This window comes from Apostichopus japonicus, chromosome 10 (genome assembly GCF_037975245.1).
Source record: "Apostichopus japonicus isolate 1M-3 chromosome 10, ASM3797524v1, whole genome shotgun sequence".
Lineage (NCBI taxonomy): Eukaryota > Metazoa > Echinodermata > Holothuroidea > Aspidochirotida > Stichopodidae > Apostichopus > Apostichopus japonicus.
In genome coordinates this window covers 19,803,479-19,830,622 of record NC_092570.1, presented here as the reverse complement: position 1 = coordinate 19,830,622, position 27,144 = coordinate 19,803,479, and the positions used below count along the sequence as shown (strand labels likewise).

At 37.6% G+C, this 27,144-nt stretch overlaps 1 protein-coding gene across 7 annotated transcripts in view; it reads left to right on the top strand.

The window, feature by feature from the left end:
• LOC139975192 (diacylglycerol kinase delta-like) overlaps positions 1-27,144 on the top strand; it is a 129,813-nt gene that overhangs the window by 83,872 nt on the left and 18,797 nt on the right. For 6 of the 7 annotated variants that reach the window (XM_071982879.1, XM_071982878.1, XM_071982881.1 and 3 more), the window contains 10 exons: positions 658-783; positions 7,689-7,951; positions 9,048-9,156; positions 10,650-10,789; positions 14,513-14,749; positions 15,029-15,128; positions 16,034-16,373; positions 16,591-16,884; positions 19,977-20,108; positions 26,365-26,421. In XM_071982879.1, the coding sequence (XP_071838980.1) occupies positions 658-783; positions 7,689-7,951; positions 9,048-9,156; positions 10,650-10,789; positions 14,513-14,749; positions 15,029-15,128; positions 16,034-16,373; positions 16,591-16,884; positions 19,977-20,108; positions 26,365-26,421 (1,798 nt within the window). The remainder of the gene's footprint in view (positions 1-657; positions 784-7,688; positions 7,952-9,047; positions 9,157-10,649; positions 10,790-14,512; positions 14,750-15,028; positions 15,129-16,033; positions 16,374-16,590; positions 16,885-19,976; positions 20,109-26,364; positions 26,422-27,144) is intronic. The other variant, XM_071982880.1, reaches the window with a different exon arrangement.

Sequence of the window (27,144 nt, the reverse complement as noted above, 5' to 3'; positions counted from 1 at the left end):
CTTCACAGCTGATTTTTCGTAAGCTCTTCAGTGAAAAATCTGCTAACAATTGATTTTTTTGGGGGGGGTAATCAATGTAGTCAAATTACCACAAATGATGCCATAGTTAGCATGTTAGCTGTTGGACTGTAAGCAGACCTCTGTATAGCATGGAGTCACTCAGCATTATTACATTCAGTATTTCTGCTGAGCCCTTTAAATGATTTTGAAAAGTGATTGATTTGGGAGCTGATATGTTAGGAATATCTTTGACAATACAGCTTCAAGATTGAGACGATCGGTAAATCGAGTTCATAAAATTAACCTGTTATGCTGGTGGGCTTGTCTTTTTTGTACAAGATCGGTTACAAGATATAAGGGTACTTATGGGGTCCTCTGTATTGTCCCATAACCTGCTAATTAGGTCAAGTACAAAAAAAGAGATCTGACATTAAGGTTATTTGAAGTTTTAGAAGAGAAATAGATTATAATGTCGGTGTCCATTCACAGAGCAGACAATAGTAAATTGCCCCCGATCAATTTATCACCAATATCATGTATTGATAAATCTAGCAAGCGGAGTGAAACCGAGTTCCCAAAAAATGTATAAACATGAGACTTATTAGCTTAAATTTTGATTTCTAAATGTGACAAAAACTTTCAATTGATTATTTACAGATATCGATGCCTCACCAGTGGATGGAGGGGAACGTCCCAGTCAGTGCAAAGTGTGCTGTCTGTGATAAGACCTGTGGTAGTGTGCTGAGACTCCAGGACCTACGCTGCCTATGGTGTAGAGCCATGGTAAGTAACTCATCCCGCAAGCAACGCATATCACCAAAGGACAAATTTCCATTTGTCTTCAAAGAGTCTACTCAGTTAGACAAAATGACCATGTACTCTTGGTACTAAGGGTATTAGGTACACTATTTTCTTTTCAATGATGATGAGTTGAGGGGGGGAGGAAGAGAGGAAGGTTGGGGGGGGGAGGTTGAACTGAGTCTTCACATATATCTGCAGTGTCAACTAAACCAAAAGTTGACACCTGCATCTCTTTTAATATATGATATAAGTTGTCACAAACTCTTCAGTTTGGGGAATCCTCAGTGGATACATTATTTTGACGTACACTGTCATGTGTTTGCTCTTTTTTCCCCTTCAAACTTAGTGAAAAGTGTTTTAAAAGGCAGGAAAGAACATTTTATGCACACCAGACCGGTCGATACAGACGTAAGCAATTTTGACCTTGTGATTCGGCAATATTCTTCAAACCGCATATGAAATACAGTTTCACGCTGTGAATTCATGGGGAAAAAAACCCCAAATGTGGTCGTTTTTCAAGGCAATGTATTGTCAGTAGAATCGATACTTCATCTCGGACAAGGAAGTTCATGACGGTGTCTCACGCACAGATGTTTTACAGCCTAATAATCTATACAGTATCAGGTCAGCATTATGCAGACATATATGTCTTTTAATTTGACGATGAGCATCATTTTCAATTAGGTGTAATAGCTTCCAGGGGAAAGATGATTTTAAAGACCGTCTGTATTAAAATGTTAACTTTAAAATGCCAAGAGAGGCTTCTTTCTAAATTCATGCTATATAAATTAAAAGATGTATGGGATGGGTGGGGGGGGGTGAGGACTTTATTTTCACAACGTTTGGAAACAGTTTGGACTTTTTCCTGAAAACCAGTTTGTAGTTATAGAAAACAATCAATTAAATACTAGGCCAACAACTGATGCATAATCGAACACTTTGTGTTGTTAAGAGTGAAATAAAAATGTCACTAAAGTGGGAAGGAAACAACAGATGTCAACATTTGGCACTAAGCTATTCCGACGATCTAAAATTTTGGAATATCGACTGACAAGGATGGTTGAGAGGAGGGCACTATACTCCACAACTATTTGGAGATATCTTGAAATTTTCCACATGACCAGCCATAAATAAAGAAAACATTAAATGACTAACAAAAACTGGTACACAACCAATACTGGCCATGTCAAGAGTAAGCAAATTATCCCTAACGTGGGAAGGAAATATTACAAACGCCAACCAACGTATTCTTGTTCCGATTTTCATGCTTTTTTGTTTCCCACTGGTTGGAGGGGGTGGGTGGGTGGGTGGGTGGGGGGTCGAGACTGCTGTACCTATTCACATGTCGTATTTTCTTACATTTTTTGTAGGCCTACTATTAAAAGTGGACATAAACGTAAAAGAAAGATCTGTCAAACGCAACAAGCAACATCCATCAGCTTTTCTGCTATGATAGTCTTACTCATTTCCATCAACTAGTTTGCTATGATAGTGTGTGTAAAAGGGCTGGCTTAGTCTTACTCATATCCATCAGCAACATCCATCAGCTTTTCTGCTATGATAGTGTGTGTAAAAGGGCTGGCTTAGTCTTACTCATATCCATCAACTAGTTTGCTTTGATAGTACAATGTGTGTGTGTGTGTGTGCACGTAAAGCCTGTTTTGAAATCTTGTATCAACATGCTATATTATTCCAGGTACAGGAAATACGACAATGTACAGTACAGTAGACAATGTTGAATGCGGGCTCTCTGTTCCTGTGCTGCAGGTTTGATCACCGTTCTTTAAAGCTAGCAACCTTTTGAAAGAAATTTCTCCAAATCAGATCTTATTATGCAAAATGAAGGACTGTAGACATCTTATTAGCTGTGGTAACGTAGCAGGCAGTTGAACTTTGAATGACATTGCTCAAAGTCACATAATTTGAATCCCTGTGATTGAAAGGATGTGTTATGCAATTAACTTGCATCTTCTGCAGGAGACAATATAATTATGCTTTATTATGTTTTACTTTTGTTAATTACTAATTCACTTAAAGCTGTATACTAAGACAGAGGTTTTAGGTCTTAAGTTGGAATTTTGAAATTTTTGGCTGATTTCAATTCCTTGCGTAAATGTTGAAGTTTAGCAACCCATGCAATATGCATGCAACCCCTTGGCTGGTAAACATATTCAGAAAGGATGCCTAATCTTCTATATTTCTCACAAACAGGATGCTATTAGCCTGTCAGCTGAATATTAAGGGTGCAGATATTTTAATGAAAGCTGCTACACTAATGAACCTGTGCTATGTTAAAAGCAAGAGAACAGTGAAACCATCAAAATATAAAATTAAAGAAAAAAAGAATGGAAATACCAGCTATGAACCTTGATATTATGTAAACCAACTACTGTAAGGTATTTTCACATGCAATCACAACGTATGATACCAGTGCAATTCCTTAAGACAAATAAGCTTTGGTTCACCCTGTAAAAGTCAGCTAGAGGCAATGCCTACCCCACGCTTACTACAGCAAGTGTAAGAATTTGTCTGTGCATGAGGAAGCATCCGAGTTACGAGTTACTTTCAGATGGCCAGTGCGTGTGATCTGATTATGCAATCAAGCTCCTTTTTCGCAGACTTTTGAAGTTCATCGTGTCGTTGTCGATGTATGTATATCAAGGTAGACACATTTGTGTCGGTGCGTGTGATACAGCTCCCTTTTGTTTTAAGATATGACTGCATGTTCATTTCTGAATGTTATACTCTTCTTTATCTTTCAATTAATATATTCGTGAATGAACCTCGGGAGTGTGGAGGAGGTAAAGTGATCCTTTGCCACATTCGTAGTGAATACGAAACTGACCAGTGTAGAGTCTTCGCTGTTATAGTAGAATTTTCTTTTTTCTCTCTCTCTCTGCATATTTCAGAGATGATGAGCACCACAACTGGAAATAACTGTTTTCCACCCTTGCAAGAAACAGTACTTTTCTAACATTAACTCAGAATTTTAAATATGGATTTATGCCTAGTTTCGCAATTCTTCCTTCTCTTATTGTTAATTTATACTAGTAGCACTTCTGTACTTCGAAAATAAAACACAACAATAATAAAAACACAAAGAAACAGAAAAAAAACCCAGGGAACAAACTACCTATAGCTTCAGAGATCTGTGTAGGTCTTCATATATATATATAGCTCATCAGTGAAGAAAATCCAATCCTGGAGACTCATTGATTCTTTACTTATCATTTTGTCTCCTTCAAATGGAATATATATATGTAACTTTAAATAATTTGATGAGAGGTCTTTAGACCAAATTTTGATTGAATACTCTTTGTTAAGTTTGCCAGAGGATATCGGTCTTCTCTTGAATTTGAGATCAAAGGACGTAATAATTACTCAATATTTTGTCTCTCTGGGCACACAGGGAGCGTTGCCGTGGTAACAGCTCGGTTAGCTATCATCCATTCTTTCGACTTCCATTTAACTATGATCTAAAAGGCTGCTCAATAGAATGAAAAACAAAACTAGTGGCACAGTGCTACTTTAATAAGTCTTGTTAAAGGCACTTTAGCCGACAAGCTCGGCTAAAGTGCGTTATTAAGAGAAGTTACTGTAATTACACAATAGGTGTGATATTTAATGCACCTTAAATGACTCTGTAGGAGAGAGAGCTCTCGGGTAAAGGTGTATTTACAATTCTTGCTAATGGTTATTCCATTTATATGGCCTCACCAGTAAGCGGAATTGGAATTTGACTTTTTCCTTATTATTAGCTGAGATTATGATGATGTATATCACACCCTTTGGACACTTGGAAGAGCTCTTAATGATAAGAAAGTTTTACAAGGCAAGGAGGAGGTTGGAGGCCGAAACCTGTTAATTGTTTTCATTTCATAAAGCGGAGGAAACGTTTCTAATCAAATGCTATGGATGTGTCATCTGATATGAAAACAAGTTAAAAATAAAGTAAAATGAAAACATGTTGTGAGGTACACACATGAAGAATGATTGAAGTAAAATTATAAAGTAACATGACCCATAATTAAAACAAATATAAAAATTGCCATCAAGGAAAAGAGGGGGGGGGGGGGAAGGGGGGAAGAAGAAATTTTGGGAATTAATTGTTGAGAAAGGTGAAGGCCTCACCAGTTGAACTTCACAAAATACTACAGTCGGAAGAATGTTTATGCAGAAAGTATGTAAACAAGTTTAGCTGATGACAAATTAATTCCTTCCAAGTGATATGGCATGAATTTCTGTGGGTTAAGTATTCAGTTTCTATTTACTGTTGTAGTACTTGAAGAAATGTGCTGGTTGCATTTTAGAGCATAATATTTCTCTGTCACGCAAGCAAACAAAATTGATTTTTTTTTTTTGGGGGGGGGCTGGTTGTATTATTATAGAGACACAACTGTCGTGTAATACCTCAACCATGTCTACTAGTTTTTTTTCTAAACAGAAACCGAAACCGCAACTCTTTTACAGAATATGTATACCCTTGGTCTTACTGATAATATGGGCTTATTGACTGGTGGGGCTGCATGTGCAAGAAATACAAAAGCAATGTTTCCAAGCAATACAGTGAAACGTACCACGGTAGAGTATTTAAGCATTTGATGCTTACATTTTTTTATAATTATTACCTGATGAAGTCTTGTAATAATTTTTTTATTTTATTAAACTGTTACAATTGGTTATTTTGCTATGCGTTAATAACTATTTGACCCATTTTGATAGTTTTTTTGTTTGAAACTCATTCATTGGTCAGTGTGACAGTTATTCATGAAAAATATCTTCAATATAATGGTGTTGTTTCAGTGTGTAAATTTGCTATTCTTGTCTTGTTAAATTACGAAAAGGTGGAGTTCCATCTGAAAATCATGAGTGTAACAAAATGTCACTGTTCTACTGTGTATCTCCCAACACAAATATGAATATAGAGAAACAAGTTGATAAAGATTTCTTCATTCTTTACGATAGGCACAAGCAAGAACAATTGTGCTGGTATTGGTATTAAATCCTATACCAGGTAAAATCTAATTAGGAGATGATTTTGCAGAAGTGTTTGAATATTAAATCATCTTTTGATTTTCTCCTGTGAAAAATTATGTTTTGTATATCCCTGCTTTTATAAGCTTCATGTTGAGCTTATACCCTGCAGGCCTCAAAATACAAGCTATTTACCGGCTTAATGCCTGTGGATTTTGCTGTTTGGCTGCAGGCAAGAAAAAAAGGCCCTTGCATCTTTATGCCGATAAACAATATAACACATGTATGATGAGTGGGAGTTCTCTGTACCTTACATAAACCTGATGTTCTTTACTGCTTATTAACAGGCTATCGGTAAATATATTTGGGCTGCTAATTTCAGGGAACTAGCAGTACGAATGTGATGTTAGGCAGTAGATTTTTGTGAGCACTAGCAAATGGTTGAAATTGTGAATTCTAGGGCTACTTACCATGCATACCCTTTGAAAATGTACCCATGCCATGGGAGTTACCAAGATTATATTAGTTCGGCTAAGATAGACTACTGTATGTGAGAACTAGTATTTGTTTCATTACATTTGAATGACAAGACAATTCCGGAAGCTTACATCTTCACATAACCTGCACACAATAAGCAACACAAGGTCAACAGAGATGTAACAATGACAAAATAACATGATTCATGATGATTACTAGTAATATTTATTTATTTATTTATTGTTTAATTTCACTAGTCGTCCTTTAAAGCCTGTTTGACGTCAAACTGTTTCGAAGAAATGTAGTCTTGGCATTTTTATGGAGGTGTCTTAGGACTTGAAAAACTATGGCTAACCAGTATATATCAAAAAAGGTTAAACATTAAACCTTAAGGTATCTCTGGAAGGTTTAGCATCGATCTATCTTTGAGCTATGAGATTCTTGGTCCTTGGAAGCTTATTATTGGAAACAATTATCCTCATTTGGAGATCCACCATCAACGGTATTTGATTATTGATCAGATGGTGCGAAAACCTTTACAATGAAAATCGTAGACAAATGTCAAAGTATTACAGATTTTATTACTAGTAGCTTTGTGTAATCTCAGACAAAGATTCATTAATGTTGTTTTACATACTTTTGTCGCTGGTCCTTCAAAAAATATCCTTCAAACAAGAAACTTTGCTTGATTTCAAATACAGATTCATGAATGTTATTTTCATACTTTTTTCATTGGTCCTTCATAATATACTTCAAACACGAAACTACATAAGGATAGCTAGGTTGATCATTGACGTTAAATGTCTGAAACGGTTTGCATTCAAGTAAAAAATCTTAGACCTCAGACTGTGTGCTTGTGATTCAGGTAGTTTTTCAAATCGTTTTACTTGATAACTATAAAAATAATATGAAACACTCTGAAACTAATGCTTGAGTTGGTGCCTTCACTGCATCAGCTGTATCTCAAACAATTTCAAGGGTGGTTAGTGTCCATCAGTGACAGGTGGGTTGAGGTGGGAGGGGAGGAGATGGCGGTGACTAGCCTGAGTGAGCTCCTGCAAGTGGTCAGGATAGTCCTAGAAGAAATCATTTTATATCAGACCATCGATCCACATGGCATGGGAATGGGAGAGGGAATTATGGGCAGATGTTTCTCCAATTTTTAAAAGTCAAGGGCAGGAGGGTATCGGCCCCTGCTACTCCCAAACACACTTTTCAAGCTATTGATACACTCCACATTGTTGTTCAGTGTTTCAACGTCCCGGACACGTATATTTTGGACCACTGATGAAGCTACCGTACAACCTTGCCTCGTGTTTGATTTACCATCAATAACCCGTATGACTTAAAGTGTCATTTATACCCTCTAGAAACATTCAATGCTCTCTGTCCCAGAGTTCCCACTACAAAACTGTCATCTTTACTCATTTCTTCAGATACACATCGGGTGCAAAGGTTCTTTCCCAGCCAAATGCTCCCTTGGAGACTGTCGTCTTTCTCTGATCCCACCTCCGGCCCTCAATTCGATGGACTCCGACGGATATTGGCAGGCGTCCAAGAACGGCTGCGGTAGCCCCTTGTTGGTCTTTGTCAACTCTAAGAGTGGGGACAACCAAGGTGTCAAGTTTCTACGTCGCTTTAGACAACTGCTGAACCCGGTGCAAGTGTTTGATTTGATGAATGGTGGCCCATACATGGGGTAAGCTGCTACAGTAGACACTAATAGCCACTCACTAATCTCTATCAGATATTGTGATTTATCAGATAAGTGTTTGATTTGATGAATGGTGGCCCATACATGGGGTAAGCTGCTACAGTAGACACTAATAGCCACTCACTAATCTCTATCAGATATTGTGATTTATCAGATAAGTGTTTGATTTGATGAATGGTGGCCCATACATGGGGTAAGCTGCTACAGTAGACACTAATAGCCACTCACTAATCTCTATCAGATATTGTGATTTATCGTGTTTGATTTGATGAATGGTGGCCCATACATGGGGTAAGCTGCTACAGTAGACACTAATAGCCACTCACTAATCTCTATCAGATATTGTGATTTATCGTGTTTGATTTGATGAATGGTGGCCCATACATGGGGTAAGCTGCTACAGTAGACACTAATAGCCACTCACTAATCTCTATCAGATATTGTGATTTATCAGATAAGTGTTTGATTTGATGAATGGTGGCCCATACATGGGGTAAGCTGCTACAGTAGACACTAATAGCCACTCACTAATCTCTATCAGATTTTGTGATTGATCACATAAAGGATTAACGGTTTGAGCAACAGGCACAATTGAAAGTAACATCTTGAATTAACTTTGATAAAAATGTTGATACGATTAACTCTTAATCGCCATGACGATGGCAATCTTGGCTAATAGTCAAAATTTATTCTAACTGATGAAAAGGCATTGTCAGACAGTTTGCTCTGATATGGTCATCATATATGCTAATAATTAAAACTACCTGAAATATTTGTATCGACTTCAGTTTCACCGGTCTTTGTACCACAGCATGGTTGAAGTTCATTCAAATAATTTCATCTAATTTATTAATTCAATCAATTTACTGATATCCATTATACTTATTACTTCATATATATTTTCTAGACAACTTCATCAATTTTGTTAAAAGAACACTGAGACATAAATGAAGGTAGCTTAAAGCAAAAGCTTAAAATGTTGGGACTTTTTTACTTGAATATCTCTTCATGATAATCTTTCTGAGTTTCTACTACTAATGTAATTCCCAATTGTCACACATCTTTATTATCGTCCTCGTAGGCTGCGGCTATTCCAAAACTTCACAACATTCCGCATTCTAGTCTGTGGTGGTGACGGCAGTATCGGCTGGGTGTTATCTCATATCGACAAGATGGACCTTCATAAACAGGTAATTATGATAGTTACTGTAACATCATCGTGTCAGATATTCCTCCTTTAAGTTGTGATTATGGGTAAATTTGTTTTCCTTTTTCTCTTCATTAATGTTCAGGGGTGTACTCGCTTTTAAGCTTGTTAGATCCAAAAAGTTTTGTACACTCACAATCTGATGTGTGTTTTTTTTCTAAATTTATACCATCTTATATTCTTTACTTAATCCATTTTGCAACTGGTGACAGCAGTGGGGTGATTTTGATGAAATTGCATGGTGTGAGACAAAAAAAATATCATCACCACTGTGCATGTGTACAAGTTGTATATCATGCATACTAGTGCATATTCAATCTAAAACAACTGAGATACTTCGTAACAAGAACAACAAAAATTACAACCCTCATACAAAGAATGAATACTGTGCTTATCTAACTGGCTATCAGTCTGTTCTGTATATTTCTATTTTTGTTCTTTATTTTTTAAATTTTCTAAATTGAAAAGATTCCAAATTTTGAGTTAAAATGTTTGAATTGGAAGCCACACAACGTAAAAGGTGTGATCCATAATCCCTAGCGGGCTTCTCCCACAGTCGTGGTTGCTAAGGCGACGTAAAAATAACTCCCTGCCTGCCTGCCTGCCTGCCTGATGTATTACATCCTTTCATTGTCTATGGGATATGAATTATCACTAGTGGCAACAGTTCTGGTTCGTAGTTATTATTTGACACGTCTCAGTAACCATCGTTTTTTTTTGTGACAATGTCATCAATTTTGCTTTCTATTGACTGCCTTTCCCCTGGCCTCAGCCTTCTTCTCCTGTTTATTCTCTCTCTATAGCTCTCTCTTGTGTGTGCAACACATCTCAATAGCCTTGTGCCCCTGTTTTTGCATATTTTTTTGCCCTCTCTGCCCATCATATGTGATTCTACCGAAGTTACAGGTACAGGTCTCACTCGATGATTGTAAATGTCGTAAAAATTGAAAGTGAGGTTAAGTGATTTGTGCCATAGTAGGATGAATAATTACATTGTTGATGTTTACAAAAGTACGCCATTTCCCCCAAAGGGTGTATTGTAAAATGAAGAGACCTTTGTTTTAAATTAAAAAAGGAAAAAACATAAAATTTGTGAATCCAGGAAGATTCATATCAAAGATTTATATATGTGTTGATTGATATGTGTTTTTCTCTCTGTTGAACTTTGGCAAAACAAACATGAATAAACACATCAATAATAGCCGACTGCCTGTTAACAAGGTGACGAGTCACCAGTCGTAAATTAGACTCGTTTCCACTGACACCCTGGAGATGACTCAAACCAACATGTTTAACTGCATGTAATGTGTCAATCTTGGCTTAAATACATTTGATAATTTATCTACGGCGATAATTTTTACTTGAATATGGTCCCGTAGTTACTGTTTCTTCTCCCTCTTCTTAATATATTGATAAAGAAATGTCATGCAAATGAATCGCTGGCATCTATTTTTAATCATCTAATCAATTTTTCAGTGTCAAATTGGGGTCCTTCCATTGGGGACAGGAAATGATCTTGCTCGAGTCCTCGGATGGGGAACGACCTGCGACGACGATGCAATCTTACCCGCCATTCTGGAGAAACTGGAGAGAGCCAGCACGAAAATGTTAGACAGGTAAAAACCGGCCTCTGTCTCATTTCCCGGAATATTATTTTGGCATATCTGCTGATTGACTGACTCTGCCCATGACGTCCGGAGGCTCTCGGGGATGACTGCCTGCGTTAGATCTGTCCTTGCCAGCATCGATTCGAAAAAGGGATTTTTTTTCTCGTAGAAAATGCTTAGCCAGCCATAATTGAATAGATATAAAACGTAAAGGGCAGATTAGCTGTATTTCAAAGTTTTGTTGCAATGCGTATAAATATCTTTGCTATTTCAGAAAGAGAGGGATGTGAGGTAAGAAGCAGCATGTTTTCACTACTTGTCAGCAAGGACATTGCTCTCCAGTTTAAAGGGATATTTTCCAGTCGCTGAAGTTGACCGCTTTACAAATGCTGGAAATTTAGGTCCAAACCACATTCTTGCAACATTTAGAATGGTAGCAACAGAATTGCAGCAATTCAGCTGAAAATGTTTTGTTCACAGAGCAGAAAAGTCAAATTTCTACCAAAACAGTTTCAGTTTGATGAAATTCTGACTACAGTGAACATTGACAGCCACTAATCAGATATTCCAAAGGTATCAATTTTTTTTTTTAAAGAACAGCTGCAGTGGTGACATCATAGAACACCCACTGTATCCAGTCCCTGAAAGGATTGAGGGTGCAGCCGATCAAAATAGGTTACATTCGATCAATCATATTTCGAGATAGGATTAATGGGGTTGAGATGGGGTGTTTAAGAGATGGCATTTTTCACTGAATAGGGTGGAATATTTTTCCCTTAAAACATGAATGTTACGTTGCCTGCCACTACAATATCCCATTGAAAGAAATATTCAGGTAGGAAAAAAACAAAAGTCCTCCACATTGCTTGTAAAAACAAAAAATGCATCTGCATGTTTTGATCTTAGCTCAAGTTATGGTTGTTTCAGTGTGACTTAGTTTGTGCAAGATATATAATGTTATATATAATGTTCTTCAAATTCTTTGCTTCTAATTTTTATCTCAATACATTACATGTATAGAGATATTGTAACAGTAAGTGGGACTCTCTCTTCTCTTAAAAATTTTTCAGCATCTTCATACAAAGTTCTTTTTCTCTGGAATTTCCAGAGCAAGCATATATCATATAGGCCAACAAAAGTTACTATATTTTATTCCAGAATTGTATCTCTTTCTATGACTTTATCACTGATTTATGTCCAAATTTGGCCAAATCACTCTGAAAAACCGTTGAAACAAGGCTTTTTTACACACGCTCCAAAACTTGTTTGTTTCCTTGTTTTTTATAATTAAGCCCCGCCTCCAAGTCTGGTTTGTAGCAGATTGGCTATGACTCATGGCAGCTACATGTTAGATATACGAAAATGGCCACCTTCGCGACCAATTTTCTGTACTGTTGTGAGATATGCTGCTGGTACTGGTAGTGTATTGCACACTGTACTGCATTTAATTTATATTAGGACTTCGTCTGTTTATAGCTCCATGGTTTTAGTAATATCAATTTAAGGATTGTACTGGTGTTCAGGTAGTTTTTCAGAGCAAGAGTCATGATAAGTTTGTTTGATTGCCCATCAGGTATTTTTGTATAATTACGTATACACATGGTTGTGTTTACAAGTTTAGGCTAGTCCTAGTGCATCCTACATTAGGCCTTCATTTAGTAATAGCCACATTAGCATTGTAATTTGTACTGGTGGTGTTCAGGCAGTTTTGGGCCAGGGTACAGTAAGTTTGTTTGATTGACTTACTGTGTGTTTTAATTTTAACTTAAGTTTCCAACTTATATTTTAACTGTGACCCCATAAATTTAACATAATGTGAATGGGATAATACAACAACTATTCATTTGGAATAGAGTGTATATTGTGCATTTCTAGAATGAAGCATCATTATGAATTAACAGCTTGTTTGGTATATTTCTTTAACCCCCCCCCAAAAAAAAAAGAATTAAAAACAAAAATTATAATCTATCACATTTTATTTTCACTGGAGTATGTATAAAAGAGGAGCCGGCCATAGCATCACAACTTTTATAAGACTATAAAAATTGGATAAGGTTATGTTTTATTTATAAGGATATAAGATGTATAACTATAAGGTTATAAGAAGTATGTTTAGCTTTCTTTTGAACCTGTGATGTTTGACATCAAATATTCAAAGAATTAAAAGAAAATACTAAAATGGAGAGGAACTGGGGTGGCTATAAGGGGAGGAGGAGGCCACCCATCACTTTCAATTAAAAACTTGTAATCTACTTGTACATTATTTTTTCCAAGTCAAAAATCCACGAAATATTCATGTCAAAATTATTGAGATGGAAAAACGTGGGTTGTTTTGATACTTGGAAGTGTACACAGTTTGATGGTAGTCACCACTACAGTCTACAGTAACGTACAGTAGGTCGATAGGCCTAGCTTTCTCAAGGCGGGCATCAAGAATATGGTCGAGTTGTTCGCCTCTTCTTATATGACTGTTGTCATTGACGTCAAACTATATGACCAAAAATATTATATATATTGATATTGATAATTGTAGAGACAGAGCAAAGATATGAAACTAGGAATCGAAATTAGAACTTCCAGTATTGAGATACTGCGTCATTGATGCTCTTGTATAATTTTGATGTTAATTTGTCTTTGAACTTTAATACAACTGCAATTTTGGGCTTAAAATGTCAGTGTAACCTGAATTCAATGACAAATGCAAATTTCTGTTTAAGAATTTTACATTCTTTCTATGGACATATTTTGTCATGTGGACATATTTTGAGGGAAGACACTTGCGACTCATTTCCGGCTGTTTACAGATGCATTCATAAAGCTTCAGGCATGCTTTTACACATGCTATCAGGATGTTGGCTCCCCACTACTAGTGCAGGACTTTTACATCAGTTTTGGTAAACACCACAAAATTCTGTAATACATTAAATTGACTACACTTGTTAATACAACACTAATGTATAAAGATCCAGACACAAATAATGAATTATTCATGACAGCCACTCTAAACTATCACCTTTAATATCACAAGAAGGCTAAATGGTAAGGATACATCCTATAGAAAGTACATTTCCATGAACAAACGAACACACTTCCTATGTAAATATCCTTCAAAAATATCCTAAGGATATTTCCTAGCAGGGATGTGGAAATAGGATGAAAGTTTCTTCCTGTACCACATGTTTAAACCCCCTGGGAAACTAGCCTTAACAAGCTGTGACAGCAACAACTCCAGTACAGTACAGTATTTTTAAGCATGCCATAATTATTGTGTTAACATTACACCAGGTGGAGTGGGTATGGGAAGTAACACTATATCATTAGAGAGCGTGGTGGCCAATTGGCTAAGGCGTCGGACTCGTGATCCAAGGATTGCTGGTTCGATTTCTGCCTAGTTCATTACGTTGTGTCCTTGGGCAAAATGCTTTATCTCACTTGCCTCTCTCCACCCAGGGTTTAAATGGTAACTTGTGAGGTAACTTGTGATTGGGCACAGTATATAACTGCTGCCGACTGGAGGGATTGTCTCTGGGACAGGTTATCATTGACCAGGGGTAATATTACGTCTGTAAAGCTGGTATATAAAGCGCTATATAAAAAGCAAATATTATTTATTTTTATTATTATTATTAACTATTAAGCATACATGAGTTTCGTTATTGATGCCATATTAGTTACCCTGTCAAGAAGATCTAGTTGCCCTAAAGCATGCCTGTCCTTTACCTCGTATTTCAGGTGGAGTTTGTGGACCCAGGAGACACCCCTAGCCACCCTGTCAGCAGACAGTGTCGGATCTCCGGAGGCTTCCCCGCAACATAATCCCGAAACGAGCCTGACAGAACTGGGTAACCCAGAGAGAGTGGAAGAACTTGAAAAAGTGCAAGAAATAACAGAGTATGAGAACTCTGTCGCAAACCATCTCACAAAAATTCTCCAGTGCGGTGAAAGTTCGGAGGTCATCAGTTCTGCAGAGTGAGTTGCTTTCTAGATGACAGTTTATCTCATTTATTAGCATACGCCTTGATTAGTCTGTCACATGCAGAGATATCCATAGCCAAGTTGTAAAAAAAAAATTCAGAATATATATATTTGTATCTGTTTGGAATATTCAAGTCTGGTCGTTTAGTCTTTCATATGTTTAACCTGTCTCCCTTGTTTTGGAATCACTATGTCCCAAACTCTGTTTAAAATGAAATCAATGTCTGAGTTGTGTCAAGGACAGCATCAGAAATACTTTTGCATTTTTTTCAGAGTTTTATGTGAAACTGTGCGAGACTTTGTTGCCAAGGTCGGAAGGTCATATGAAGACAGCAGTCATTCCTCTACAGAATCACAAGTTATGAAAGAAAAGGTGAGTATCGGGGAAGCTAAGAATCCAACGTCGTTAGTTAACGTTCCTGTATAGTATGTGGTCCTTTTGTGAATTAAGTAAATATAATGGCCCATTGACTGATTGGTGAGAGTTTTGCTACAATGATGTGGGTATTATTGTGCACATAAGACCATGTAGCCAGTAGTGTAAATCAGTTTCATTGGTTTAATCAGTGTAAGAGGACTCAGAAATAACCGACGATGGGAAGGTAAGGATTTACCGCAATGGCTTGGGTACTACAAGAAGCAATTGCAAGGAAAATAAGTAGAATGTTGAGCATCAAGTGAAAAAATAATTGAGAAATGGTTAATTGAGGAAGTGGTATAGAGTGTATTTGCAATGATGTGGGTTTTACATGAAGTGAAAATGAAAGCAAAGGGAGTAACAAGAAGTGGTACAAACACTCAATTATCATCGGAAGTGTGGAAATGAGGGCAAGGTGAGAGTTTACCTGCATCGATGCAGGTATACCACATGAATTGAAAGCAAAGAGAGTAAGTGGAATCGTTAGCAAGAACTGGCACAAACACTCAATTATCATCGGAAGTGTGGAAATGAGGGCAATGTGAGAGTTTACCTGCATTGATGCGGGAGAATTTAGAAGGAAGCGAAACCTACTAGCCCATTCTCATCAGAGATGATAGACCTTGTAACAGTAGCACTAAACAATATTATGAGAGAGTAGTATAAATTGTTAGCTTAAGAAACATCAAACTGGCTAACAAAAATAGCCAAGTTTGTTAGAGTTTAATAAAAGTTTGATGAACAGCTGATGCTGCTGCTATACAAAGTCCTCCCCTCCCCCTCCCGAACCTCTGATAGTCATTGAGGCTGATTTTTTGTTGTTGACTTTTCGTTGTCTTTTGATTTTGTCTGATTTCCAGTGTGATATATTAAACAACAAACTTGACCTACTTCTCAAAGCATTGAGAGAAGAATCCCACGCGACAGTCACAGCTCCTGCGGTAGAGACTAATGTGCCGGTGGTGACCTTTGACCTCTCCGAGAAACACGACACAGAGAAGAGCGAGAAGACCGACGAGAGCGAAAAGGAGACGAAGGAGGCCGCAGACAGTAGGGAGGGTGAATCAGAGAATGATAGGGTGGATACGATGGCAGGCCCATCGGTATCACACAGGGTCTTCAAGCCAAGGGACGCCCTGATGTCCAGAGCGAATAGTCTCAAGAAAGCAGTCAGACAAATCATAGAACAAACAGAGAAAGGTATGTTTGTAAGAACTACCCCCACTACCCCCACTCACAAAACACCACTAGGAAGAGTGGGGTGAGGAGAGAGGGAAGGGTATGAGGGGGGGAGCTGCACATCCTAAAAGCAACTGGGAATAACAATAGATATGCTGAACTTTTGGTGTAGCTTGAGGTATTTTTCAATTCTGCAAAGGACCGATTTTAGGAGTCTTTAATTTCTTTGCACTTACAGCTGTAGATGAACAAAATGCACAGACACAGGAACAGGAGGACAAGGCGAGGGCGCTACTTGAGAGCGTCACCACAGCGCTCTCTTCGGCTACCTCTACCATAACCACCGACACAGTCCACCTGACGCCAAAGGTCACCATCTTGACTCCCAGCGTTGAGTCTCTGGATCAAGAAAACGATGGCCATGACCTTTTCCCTTCCAGACACGACTCCAAGAGCCCCGAGATGACAAGATCTTTACATCACTCTGCGTACACCACAGGGACCAAAGCAAAAATTGAACGAAAGAAAGCAGGTTGGTATTTAAAGTGGAAAAGAAGACTGGCAGGAAAATGTTTTTTTTTTTTTTTTTTTTTGAGGGGGGGAGGGATGATGATCATTCATAATGAAATTCAGTCAGTTTAAAATTTTACAGTCTTTGCAGATTGAGGTTTTCTTCTGTCTTTGGTACAGTCACGTCTTGTTTGAACAGAGGATGATTGTTGACCTTGAGAATCAAATGCAGGGGGCGATGCCCCTTTTGTACTGCCTCAGGAATTTCGGTACATCTTACAAGCTTCAGTTTCCTGCACACATGTGAAGAGAATTAACGCGCCCCCTATTTTTGGTGGAAAATTGCGGTCTTTCCTGCTAAATTTGACAGTCTTTCGGTCATATCAAGACCCATTTCTGCCTCACATATTTTTTGAAGGTGATATAGTGACAAAAAGGTGATTGATTATATATTAAAGGTATTTTCTAATTAAGTAAGTCACTCATGATGGGAGTTGCCCTTTCAAACCTGTTAGTTTCAGGATTCTATTAGAGTTGTGATGTAAGTTGATAAACTTTGTCACTTTTTCGCACTGATTGCACAGAATTGTAGGAGTGTTTCTGCCATTATGATAACAGCTACTCTGGAACAACAGAAAATGATATATGACCAAAGGAGATGTGGAATTTTAATATCCCAAATATCTTTAATAGTTCCAGTACAGAGTGATATAGCGTGGTTGGGGTTAGGTCAACCTCATCATTGTATCTATGACATTAAGAATAGATATTGTTCCATACCATTGTGGAAATTGTAACAAGAAGTTGGAGGGATGGGAGGGAGTTGAGGGGGGAGGTTGGTGACCAGTACAGGGCCAGAGGGTCACTTACAGATCCAAACACTAACGTGGTATGCTTAATCAAGGAGAGAAAGAACTGTTAACAACCTGCTCATCTACTGCAAAATGTGGCGCGTGTGGGTGAATTACTCAAAGTTAGAGGGCATTCCTTTCACTACGGATCGAAACATGCCGCCCTCTAACATTAATATACATATATATATATATATATATATATATATGTTTTGCTCAACGAGTGTACGATCTATCTAGACCTGTATTCAACATTTTTCAATGTGAAAACTTTTTTCCACTGATCCAAAGGTCTGCTAGATCTACTGAATTCAACAACCATAAAAAACAACCTTGCCCCAGCCTCTAATCTCTATGATAAGTGCAACCTCTCGTGAGTTGAGTAAGCTGGGAGTAAAAAAAATAAGTGCATTTCCTTTTATCTTGAAGAGTCAAGCAAAGCACTTACTACTGAAATATGAATACAACACCTCTGTGTTAGTTACCTCAGGTTAAAATTTTTGGTATAAAAGCACTAAAAAACTAATGTGGTAGTTTTTCACTACTCCCACTAGTTTCCCCACGAGGCGTTTTCAAAAACATCCTGCACCATAATTTGAAATTCTCCAATTTTCAAATATGCTATTAATAGACTCCAACAGACATAATGTAAAAGAACTGTGATACCAATGCAATATTCTTACAATGTTTTGTTTTTCCTTGTATCAGTGTATTGACTTCAGTGAGCACAACATTCCTGAAAAAAAAGAGTAAAATAACAAATTAAAAGATTTTTTTTTTTTTTTTAAACAGCCTTGGGTACTTCGCAGTACAGTATGCTCAAATACAATATGCGTGTGTGTGGTTATATCTCGCATAGTAAATCCATGAAATCGCAAACTGGCAAGGAACATGGGTGTAGGATTTTCGACATGCAGCAAGTGTACAATAGTATTACCTTGAAAAACACATGAATACATATGTGTATTAGGTACCCCTGAGGGAGAACTCAGTTTATGAAGCTTTCATTCCTCTTTGCAATAAGCCAAGATTGCCATTAAAGATGACAAGCTTTCTTGAGCAGTGCAGTCAATAGCAGACATGTGTCTCGTCAACACAACACAACCGATCTCAACTGCTCTTTTCATTTCCTGCATTTAGTAGGGAGTTATTTAGTGCTGTTTGAAAGTACTTCAAGGTTTAGTTCTTGTCACGAAAGCTGAAAGATTGATTGACAAAGAAAATTGATTCCAAAATTTCACAAAGGGAATTTACAGAAGGTAGTCAATAAGGTATATGCCGTATGTATCATTCTACTTCAAGGTGATCCGAAAATTGAAAGTTTGTTTAATATTTGGAGAGATACTTTATCAATATTTCAAAGCTGTCACGAGGTGGAAGGATAACATGATCTGTGACTGACATTTACGATGTGACTTGTAGTCATACTTTTTCAGAGAAAGGGTGGTTGATGGTTACTTTCAGAAAGTCAACCATGGATCACCATTTGCACCCTAAATACATTTGAAGGGATTGTCAGGTTTTGTTGATAAACGGTGCTAAAATAGTCCTCTGCCTAAATGTAAATATGCCTGGTGTTGACTGAAAATTCTTATCATCATTTTAATTTACTTTCCTGTTTGATTTTTCTTTCATTTTGCATTTTTCTTTTCTTATTAGTTTTCTTTCATCATTTTCATCAATAGCTGGGATGGGAAAGCTATTGGGTCTCATTATTGCTCCTTTTTCTTGTGAATGACACTTTCTATTGTCTACATCAGGCTTAAGTAGCAATTAATCCCTGGATTAAGTGGGAAAGGTGATGTTGATCCATAATTAATCCTGATCCTAGATAGCCAATACCTTCCAAAACCAACCACATACTGTAGGTCTGAATATTTCTCGAGGAGAAATTTCGCAGTGCAAACTTGAAGTTTGAGACAAATCTGAGTTCAAATTTTTGAAATATTGAGTACAAACTGTCCTCGATTTTTTTTTAACAATTGTCTGGTAAAATTTGTAGGTCACAATCCTAACTTTGTGTCTGCCTTTTAATGTTCATTAAACAGCAAATGTAACTCACTAATTCAAATGTTTTCTTGTATTTTAGTTTTTGTTCAACAACACAAAGCATTCCTAAATCCTCTAACTCCAAAGTGATTTGTCTAGTAACTTTGTTACCTCTCATATTTACAATGCTCCCCCCACCCCCTTTCCCCTTCTTTTCTCCCTCGCCATCTGTCTTGCATCACAATTCTTTTCAACCGTTATCCACCCTATGTAGAAAAGGACTTACCAAAGTCCCCACGTTCCCCGTTCCGGATGCGTCGTGTCAGTCAGGGAAGCCCTGCTTCAGTGGGGCCGGTGGGACTGGCCCAGAGGTTTGGTAGTGTGGAAAATCTGTCATATATGCCAGGCAAGTCGATTTCTCGGGCAACTGCATTAAAAAACAAAGCAAGACCTTGTGGAATGCTACTTTTTGCACCTCTTTTCTGTGCGGTTTGTCTGTTTCTTTTTAAACTGCTTTGTAGTGTAACCTGTCTTTGCATGCAGACTCTTTTATGTTCTCTCTGTCATTTCTCCTGCTTTGATACTTTGAAGGGATGTATGCTGTTCACCTTTAGTAGCTAAAGATGAATGAACGTCTCTTTTAACTCACGCAGAAGGGTGACGTCACATCTGTTAGTTCATTTGAGGAGTGACATCACATCTGTTCATTCAGACTGAAAAAAACGCACCTGTATATTCACTCAGAGGGGCAACATCACATCCGGTTGTTTATTCAGAGGGGTGACATCACATTTTTTAGTTTATTTAGCGGGGTAACATCGCATCTGTTAATTCATTTAGAGGGGTGACATCACATCTTTTACATCTGTTACCCTCTCTTTTTGTAAATGGTATAATCACGTAATGTAGCCCTACCAAGTTCCATGGCAGATGTACCAATGTCTTATAGAACCCGGGCTGAAGATGTTTTTGTAGTGGATATACTTTACCATCTGACTGCACCATTTTGATAGACCTGTAAGTAGAAGGTATTAAATGTTTATTTTATGGTGGGGAGTACCCTAGGGGGTGTAATATTTTTAACATGTAACATAAACAGCTACTTGAGAGCAGGGTCACACCTTGGCAAACTTTAGTCCATCGTAATGTTCTTCAGATTCCTCAGCAATGAGAATAAACTCAGAAATTATACAATCTTTACAATCTCTGCTAATAAAGCCTACTAATTATCAAAATATGGACCACACCAGCTTCCATAACTTTCATCATTGACTGTTTTTTTTTCTTTTAATGATATAAAGCTTGTGATTTGGGAGAAGTAGAACAAGTCTCAAACTTTAGGCTCCAGTTTGTTGGAACAATGAACAGCATAGAATTATCCTCTCTAATAACATAGCACTCATCTAGAATTTGCTAAAGTTTTCACAGCAATCAATCCATCACTTAATTAGTCAATGAATCTATCAATCCATCACTCAGTCAGACAAAGGATTCATCAATCAGTCAATCTGTCCATCAATTAACCATTCAATCAATCCATCAGTCAAGCCATTACTCAGTTAGTCAATCTACTACTTGATCAATCAATTCATCAATCAATCCATCAGCGGATCAATCTGTCCATCAAATTAACCATTCAATCAATCCATCAGTCAAGCCATTACTCAGTTAGTCAATCTATCACTTGATCAATCAATTCATCAATCAATCCATCAGCCGATCAATCTGTCCATCAATTAACCATTCAATCAATCCATCAGTCAAGCCATTACTCAGTTAGTCAATCTATCACTTGATCAATCAATTCATCAATCAATCCATCAGCCGATCAATCTGTCCATCAATTAACCATTCAATCAATCCATCAGTCAAGCCATTACTCAGTTAGTCAATCTATCACTTGATCAATCAATTCATCAATCAATCCATCAGCCGATCAATCTGTCCATCAATTAACCATTCAATCAATCCATCAGTCAAGCCATTACTCAGTTAGTCAATCTATCACTTGATCAATCAATTCATCAATCAATCCATCAGCCGATCAATCTGTCCATCAAATTAACCATTCAATCAATCCATCAGTCAATCCTTCACTCAATAAGTCAATCTATCACTTGATCAATCAATTCATCAATCAATCCATCAGCCGATCAATCTGTCCTTCAAATTAACCATTCAATCAATCCATCAGTCAATCCTTCACTCAATAAGTCAATCTATCACTTGATCAATCAATTCATCAATCAATCCATCAGCCGATCAATCTGTCCATCAAATTAACCATTCAATCAATCCATCAGTCAATCCTTCACTCAATAAGTCAATCTATCACTTGATCAATCAATTCATCAATCTATCCATCAGCCGATCAATCTGCCCATCAAATTAACCATTCAATCAATCCATCAGTCAATCCTTCACTCAATAAGTCAATCTATCACTTGATCAATCAATTCATCAATCAATCCATCAGCCGATCAATCTGTCCATCAAATTAACCATTCAATCAATCCATCAGTCAATCCTTCACTCAATAAGTCAATCTATCACTTGATCAATCAATTCATCAATCTATCCATCAATTAACCAATTCATCCACCAATCTATCAATCATATGTGTCCATATTAATAACGAGTATAAGAAATCATTTTAAAGTCTCTTGCAGTGATTGTATTTGACATATTCTTATCTTCTATCACTCCTGTGTGGGAACTTTCCTCCCAAAATTGTTTTTATGTGTTTGTGCATTTGCTGTGATTTAGGTTTCTCGTTTTTTTAAAAGTCACGTTTTCTGTGAACTAAAATATCCTTCCTCCACTCTCAGGAAGGTTATTTTCCCATTCTTTGTTTTATGTGATCTTTGTCGTGCTTTGCCCCGCTCTCTCCCCGTCGTGCTTGTATTGTGGAAGTCTGTTGTAAAATAACATGGTGAACATATACCTGAAAGCTTTTCAAAGATATGCCAGTTTCCTGATTTCTCTAGTTAGAAACGTTTAGAAAGTAGACAGCAGAGTGTGAAGATTAAACCTTCAAAAAATGCCTTTTTCTTCTTTAAATTGGATGTGAATTCTGTTTTTGAATAAATTTGATAGATATTGTAAAGTTTGTATGGAAGACTATTGTTGGGTTGATTGTGTGTGTGGGGGAGGGGAGGGGAGAAGGGAGGCAATTATCCCTGGTTTGTTCTATTGAAACATCCTTCTTGCCCTTTCAGGTGTAACATCTCGCAACCAAACTTGACGTTTTCATTGAGAGGAGACAATTCCCTGTTCATCCTACCCTGCTGCCCTTCCTAATGTATGCTACCAAATTTGAAAAGGGTCGTTGCATTGGAACTCTCAAATTTAGTAAGAATGCAGTTTCAACAGGACTAGAAACTTGTTTGCAAATGTTTACTTTTCACTTGATTCTGGCTTCCCTCAAAAATTAACCCTCTACTTCTTGGGAGGTCTGAAATTATGAACAGCTCCCTTAATTCAGTCAAAAATGGTAATGCTGCTATTGAAAGTCACTCGAGTCACCCTGTGTCCACCTATATTCTATATACTATCTTTAAAGAAAGAGCTTGGGTGAAACTTTTGCCCTGAATACTGAAAATCTTAGAGTACAAAGCAACAACAACAACAAATTAACTTGTGCAGCATTTGTTTTTCATATCTGAATATCCAGCATCCTTCTGTTACATGCTGTTTCAATGGTCAATCATTTGCAGAATTTTGAAAATAGCTCGACCAATGTTCCTAATTTTGTGATAATGCTCATGGAAGCCATCTACAGTTGTTGAATATTACATCATGATGACCATGTAGAAGAAATATTTGAACTATTCATAACCATATTTTTCAAAAGATCTATTTCAACACAGGCAGATATACTTCAGTTTTTCCCATGGTTCTTTTTTTTTCTTTTGCATTATATTGGAGTCGGAGGGTTTAGAAGGGGGAGGTGGATTTGGGGGGCGGGGTTGGGGTGATGTAATATTATTTTAGCAACCCCAGTAGTAAATTGCTCTCAGTTTAAGTGAAGAAAGTGTGTTGTCATTGTTAATCATGTTTCTTGGTCTTATTCCTGCAGTAGATGTTCCTTGATTGTCTTTTTCTGTCATACATGTAATCTGTGTGTGTGTAATTTGTCTCAATGTCCACATCCTCTCTGCAATTCATACCTTTAACAACACACAAATTTTTGACCTTGAAGGATGTTGAAAAACATCTTGGTTCAAGTTTTATGATATAATGGTCAGCCAACTTCACTCCACTCTACCCATCTGCAAACAAACTCAGACCCAGTCTGTACACTAATGTTTGATAAGTTCACTACACCCATGGGTAATGACTAACCCACACTCACAAGTACCCTATTCATATGATTGACTGGTATCCCTGTACCTTCCTCTCATCAGTATCCTGCACACACGGTTGATAGTTATACCAAACCCATGGTTGGTAAAAACCCTACATCCATGGCTTCTTTTAGTAACCTACTTGCACCCATGGCTCATATTAAGCACCCTGCATCCATGGCTCATTGGTACCCTGCTTGCATCCAGGGCTGATACTGTAGGTACTGTACCCTATACTCTGCAGGGATTAACACCCTACACCCATGGTAGATGGCTTATACCCAAGCAAATAAATGCAGTATAATTATTGGCTTGTTTGTATCCTATGCCAATACTCAGTATCCCATGGCTGATTATTATCCCATGGCTGATCAGTGTCCCACGTAGCTGATTAGTATCCCATGGCTGATTAGTATCCCATGGCTGATTATTATCCCATGGCTGATCAGTGTCCCACGTAGCTGATTAGTATCCCATGGCTGATTAGTATCCCATGGCTGATCAGTGTCCCATGTTCCATGGCTGATTAGTATCCCATGGCTGATCAGTGTCCCATGTAGCTTTGTCCATGTTCCATGGCTGATTAGTATCCCATGTTCCATGGCTGATCAGTATACTATGTTCCATGGCTGATTATTATTCAATGGCTGATTAGTGTCATCCAATGGCTGATTAGTATTCCATGTTCCATGGCTGAGTAGTATCCCATGGCTGATCAGTATTTCATGTCCCATGTAGCTGTGTTCCATGTTCCATGGCTGATTAGTATCTCATGTTCCATGGCTGATCAGTTTACTATGTTCCATGGCTGATTATTATTCCATGGCTGATTAGTGTCATCCAATGGCTGATTAGTATTCCATGTCCCGTAGCTGAATAGTATCCCATGGCTGATCAGTATCCCATGTAGCTTTGTTCCATGTCCCGTGGCTGATTAGTATCCCATGTTCCATGGCTGATCAGTTTACTATGTTCAATAGCTGATTATTATCCAATGGCTGATTAGTGTCATCCAATGGCTGATTAGTATTCCATGTCCCGTAGCTGAATAGTATCCCATGGCTGATCAGTATCCCATGTCCCATGTAGCTGATTAGTTTCCCATGTCCCGTGCCTGATTAGTTCCCCATGTCCCCTGGCTGATCAGTATTCTATGTTCAATAGCTGATTATTATCCAATGGCCAATAGCTGATCGGTATCCCATGGCTGATTAGTATCCCATGTTCCATGGCTGAGTAGTATCCCATGGCTGATCAGTATCCTATGTCCCATGTAGCTGATTAGTTTCCCATGTCCCATTGCTGATTAGTATCCCATGTCCCATGGATGATCAGTAATCCATGTCCCATATATAATATCAAGGTAAGTAGTCTGGCATTGTGTGTTTTGTTCATACAGTGTCAGTTGCCAGTGTTTGAGTGACAAAGTATTAAATTATAGCTGGTTGTAGATTAGATGGAGAAAGTTATAATCAAGCTCTTATTCTTCAATATGTTTCTCTTTCTCTGTCCATTAATTAATTTGCTTTGAGTGTGAGCCGGTGTTTTTAAGTTCTTCATTCAAGCTTCTTGTTGCAATAGTCGACATAACCTAGTTGACATAACCAAGGAGCCATGAACTGCCAGAGTTGATCAACGTCTTCCATCTGTAACATATCTGGCATCCCATAGTACATGGTTTGTCTCTGCATAACATTGTGTGGTTATTACAGAACTTTATAAGCAAAAGGTGCATGAAATATTTCGTGTTTTTGTACTAATATAAAAAAAAAAAACTGAATTGAACCAAAGTACATTACAGGCAAAACATTAAACTCTCAAGATTTTTCATTTAGGAATTTTGGTATGTAAAAACAACAGGAAAATGTTTCATTGTCAGTTAAAAAAAAAAAATCTTTTAAATGAACAATTTAAACTCGGTGCAGGTAGCCTTGACATCTAGTTCACATTTAATGAAGTGAATTGACTGCCATCAGTACTAATACTTAAGAAACAGATTTGCTATAAAAATAAATATAATAGTTATATTTTAGATATTAAGCCACAAAGTCTCAGCTTCCCATGCAAGAACCTCCAGATTAAGCTGATAAAAACTCTGTGTATCAAAAGTCTGATATGCAAACATGTGATGGTTTTTATTTTCCCAAAAAGGTTATAATCTGATTATAATACTCAAAAAAAAGTTTAAACTGTTTTGAAGAATATTTTGGTAACCCACTTAAACGATTGGCAGGAAAAGAAGTCACATTGGCAGTTACTTATTATGAAATGTGTGAGTTGAATTTTAATAAATGCTCATTTTGTTATCTTTCTCAGGGCTGGACACACTACTTGGACCAAGTCTGGGAAGGTCGAACCCTATGCTCAGTAAAAGTGAGCTTTCTCTTTTCCAAACCGCCTCATTACAGTTTTCTCTTTCATCCTGCTGGTTTTGATTTGATCTGCATGTTTTGCTCTTAGTTTTGATATTTTGAGACAAATCTGGGTTGGAGCAGGCAATGAAATAGAGAGACCCTTAAGTTCAGTGACATGCACAGGATCACAGAGGTATGGGAGGGGAGAAGGGTGGGGGTGAGGGGCCTAAATTCTAAATTCGCTCGACTGTAGTAATTAAGACGAAAGATTTTACGAACGAGGGGTGTTGCCATGTTGACACAGAATGCGACTGTCATTAAGGGGGGGGGGGGGGGGATTCTGGGTTCTACAGTTAGCTGGTGGCACATTATTTCCTCCATTTGGGAAAATTCAATTGTAATCTTATTTAGCGTTAATGCAGACAATAACTCAAAGATGTGCTCAAGAACATACAACAGTTCCAATCGTTATTGTTAATTGTGTGGTAGGCTATGCAACCTAGGTACAGCATATTCTGATACGTAACTGTCAGAGGCCTCATCTCAGTGTTTGTTTTAGAAAAGCGAAATGGGTGTCCTTTGTATAAAGGTTAATGGATGCATCTGCTATTGACATAGTATTGCACTTCACTACTATTATATTCGAAGATGCATCAGTTTGTGTACAAAAGCAATAAGACAATATGAACAGCCATAGAAATGATGTTGCAAACACAATCAGCTTCCTTCCAAACAGATCTTT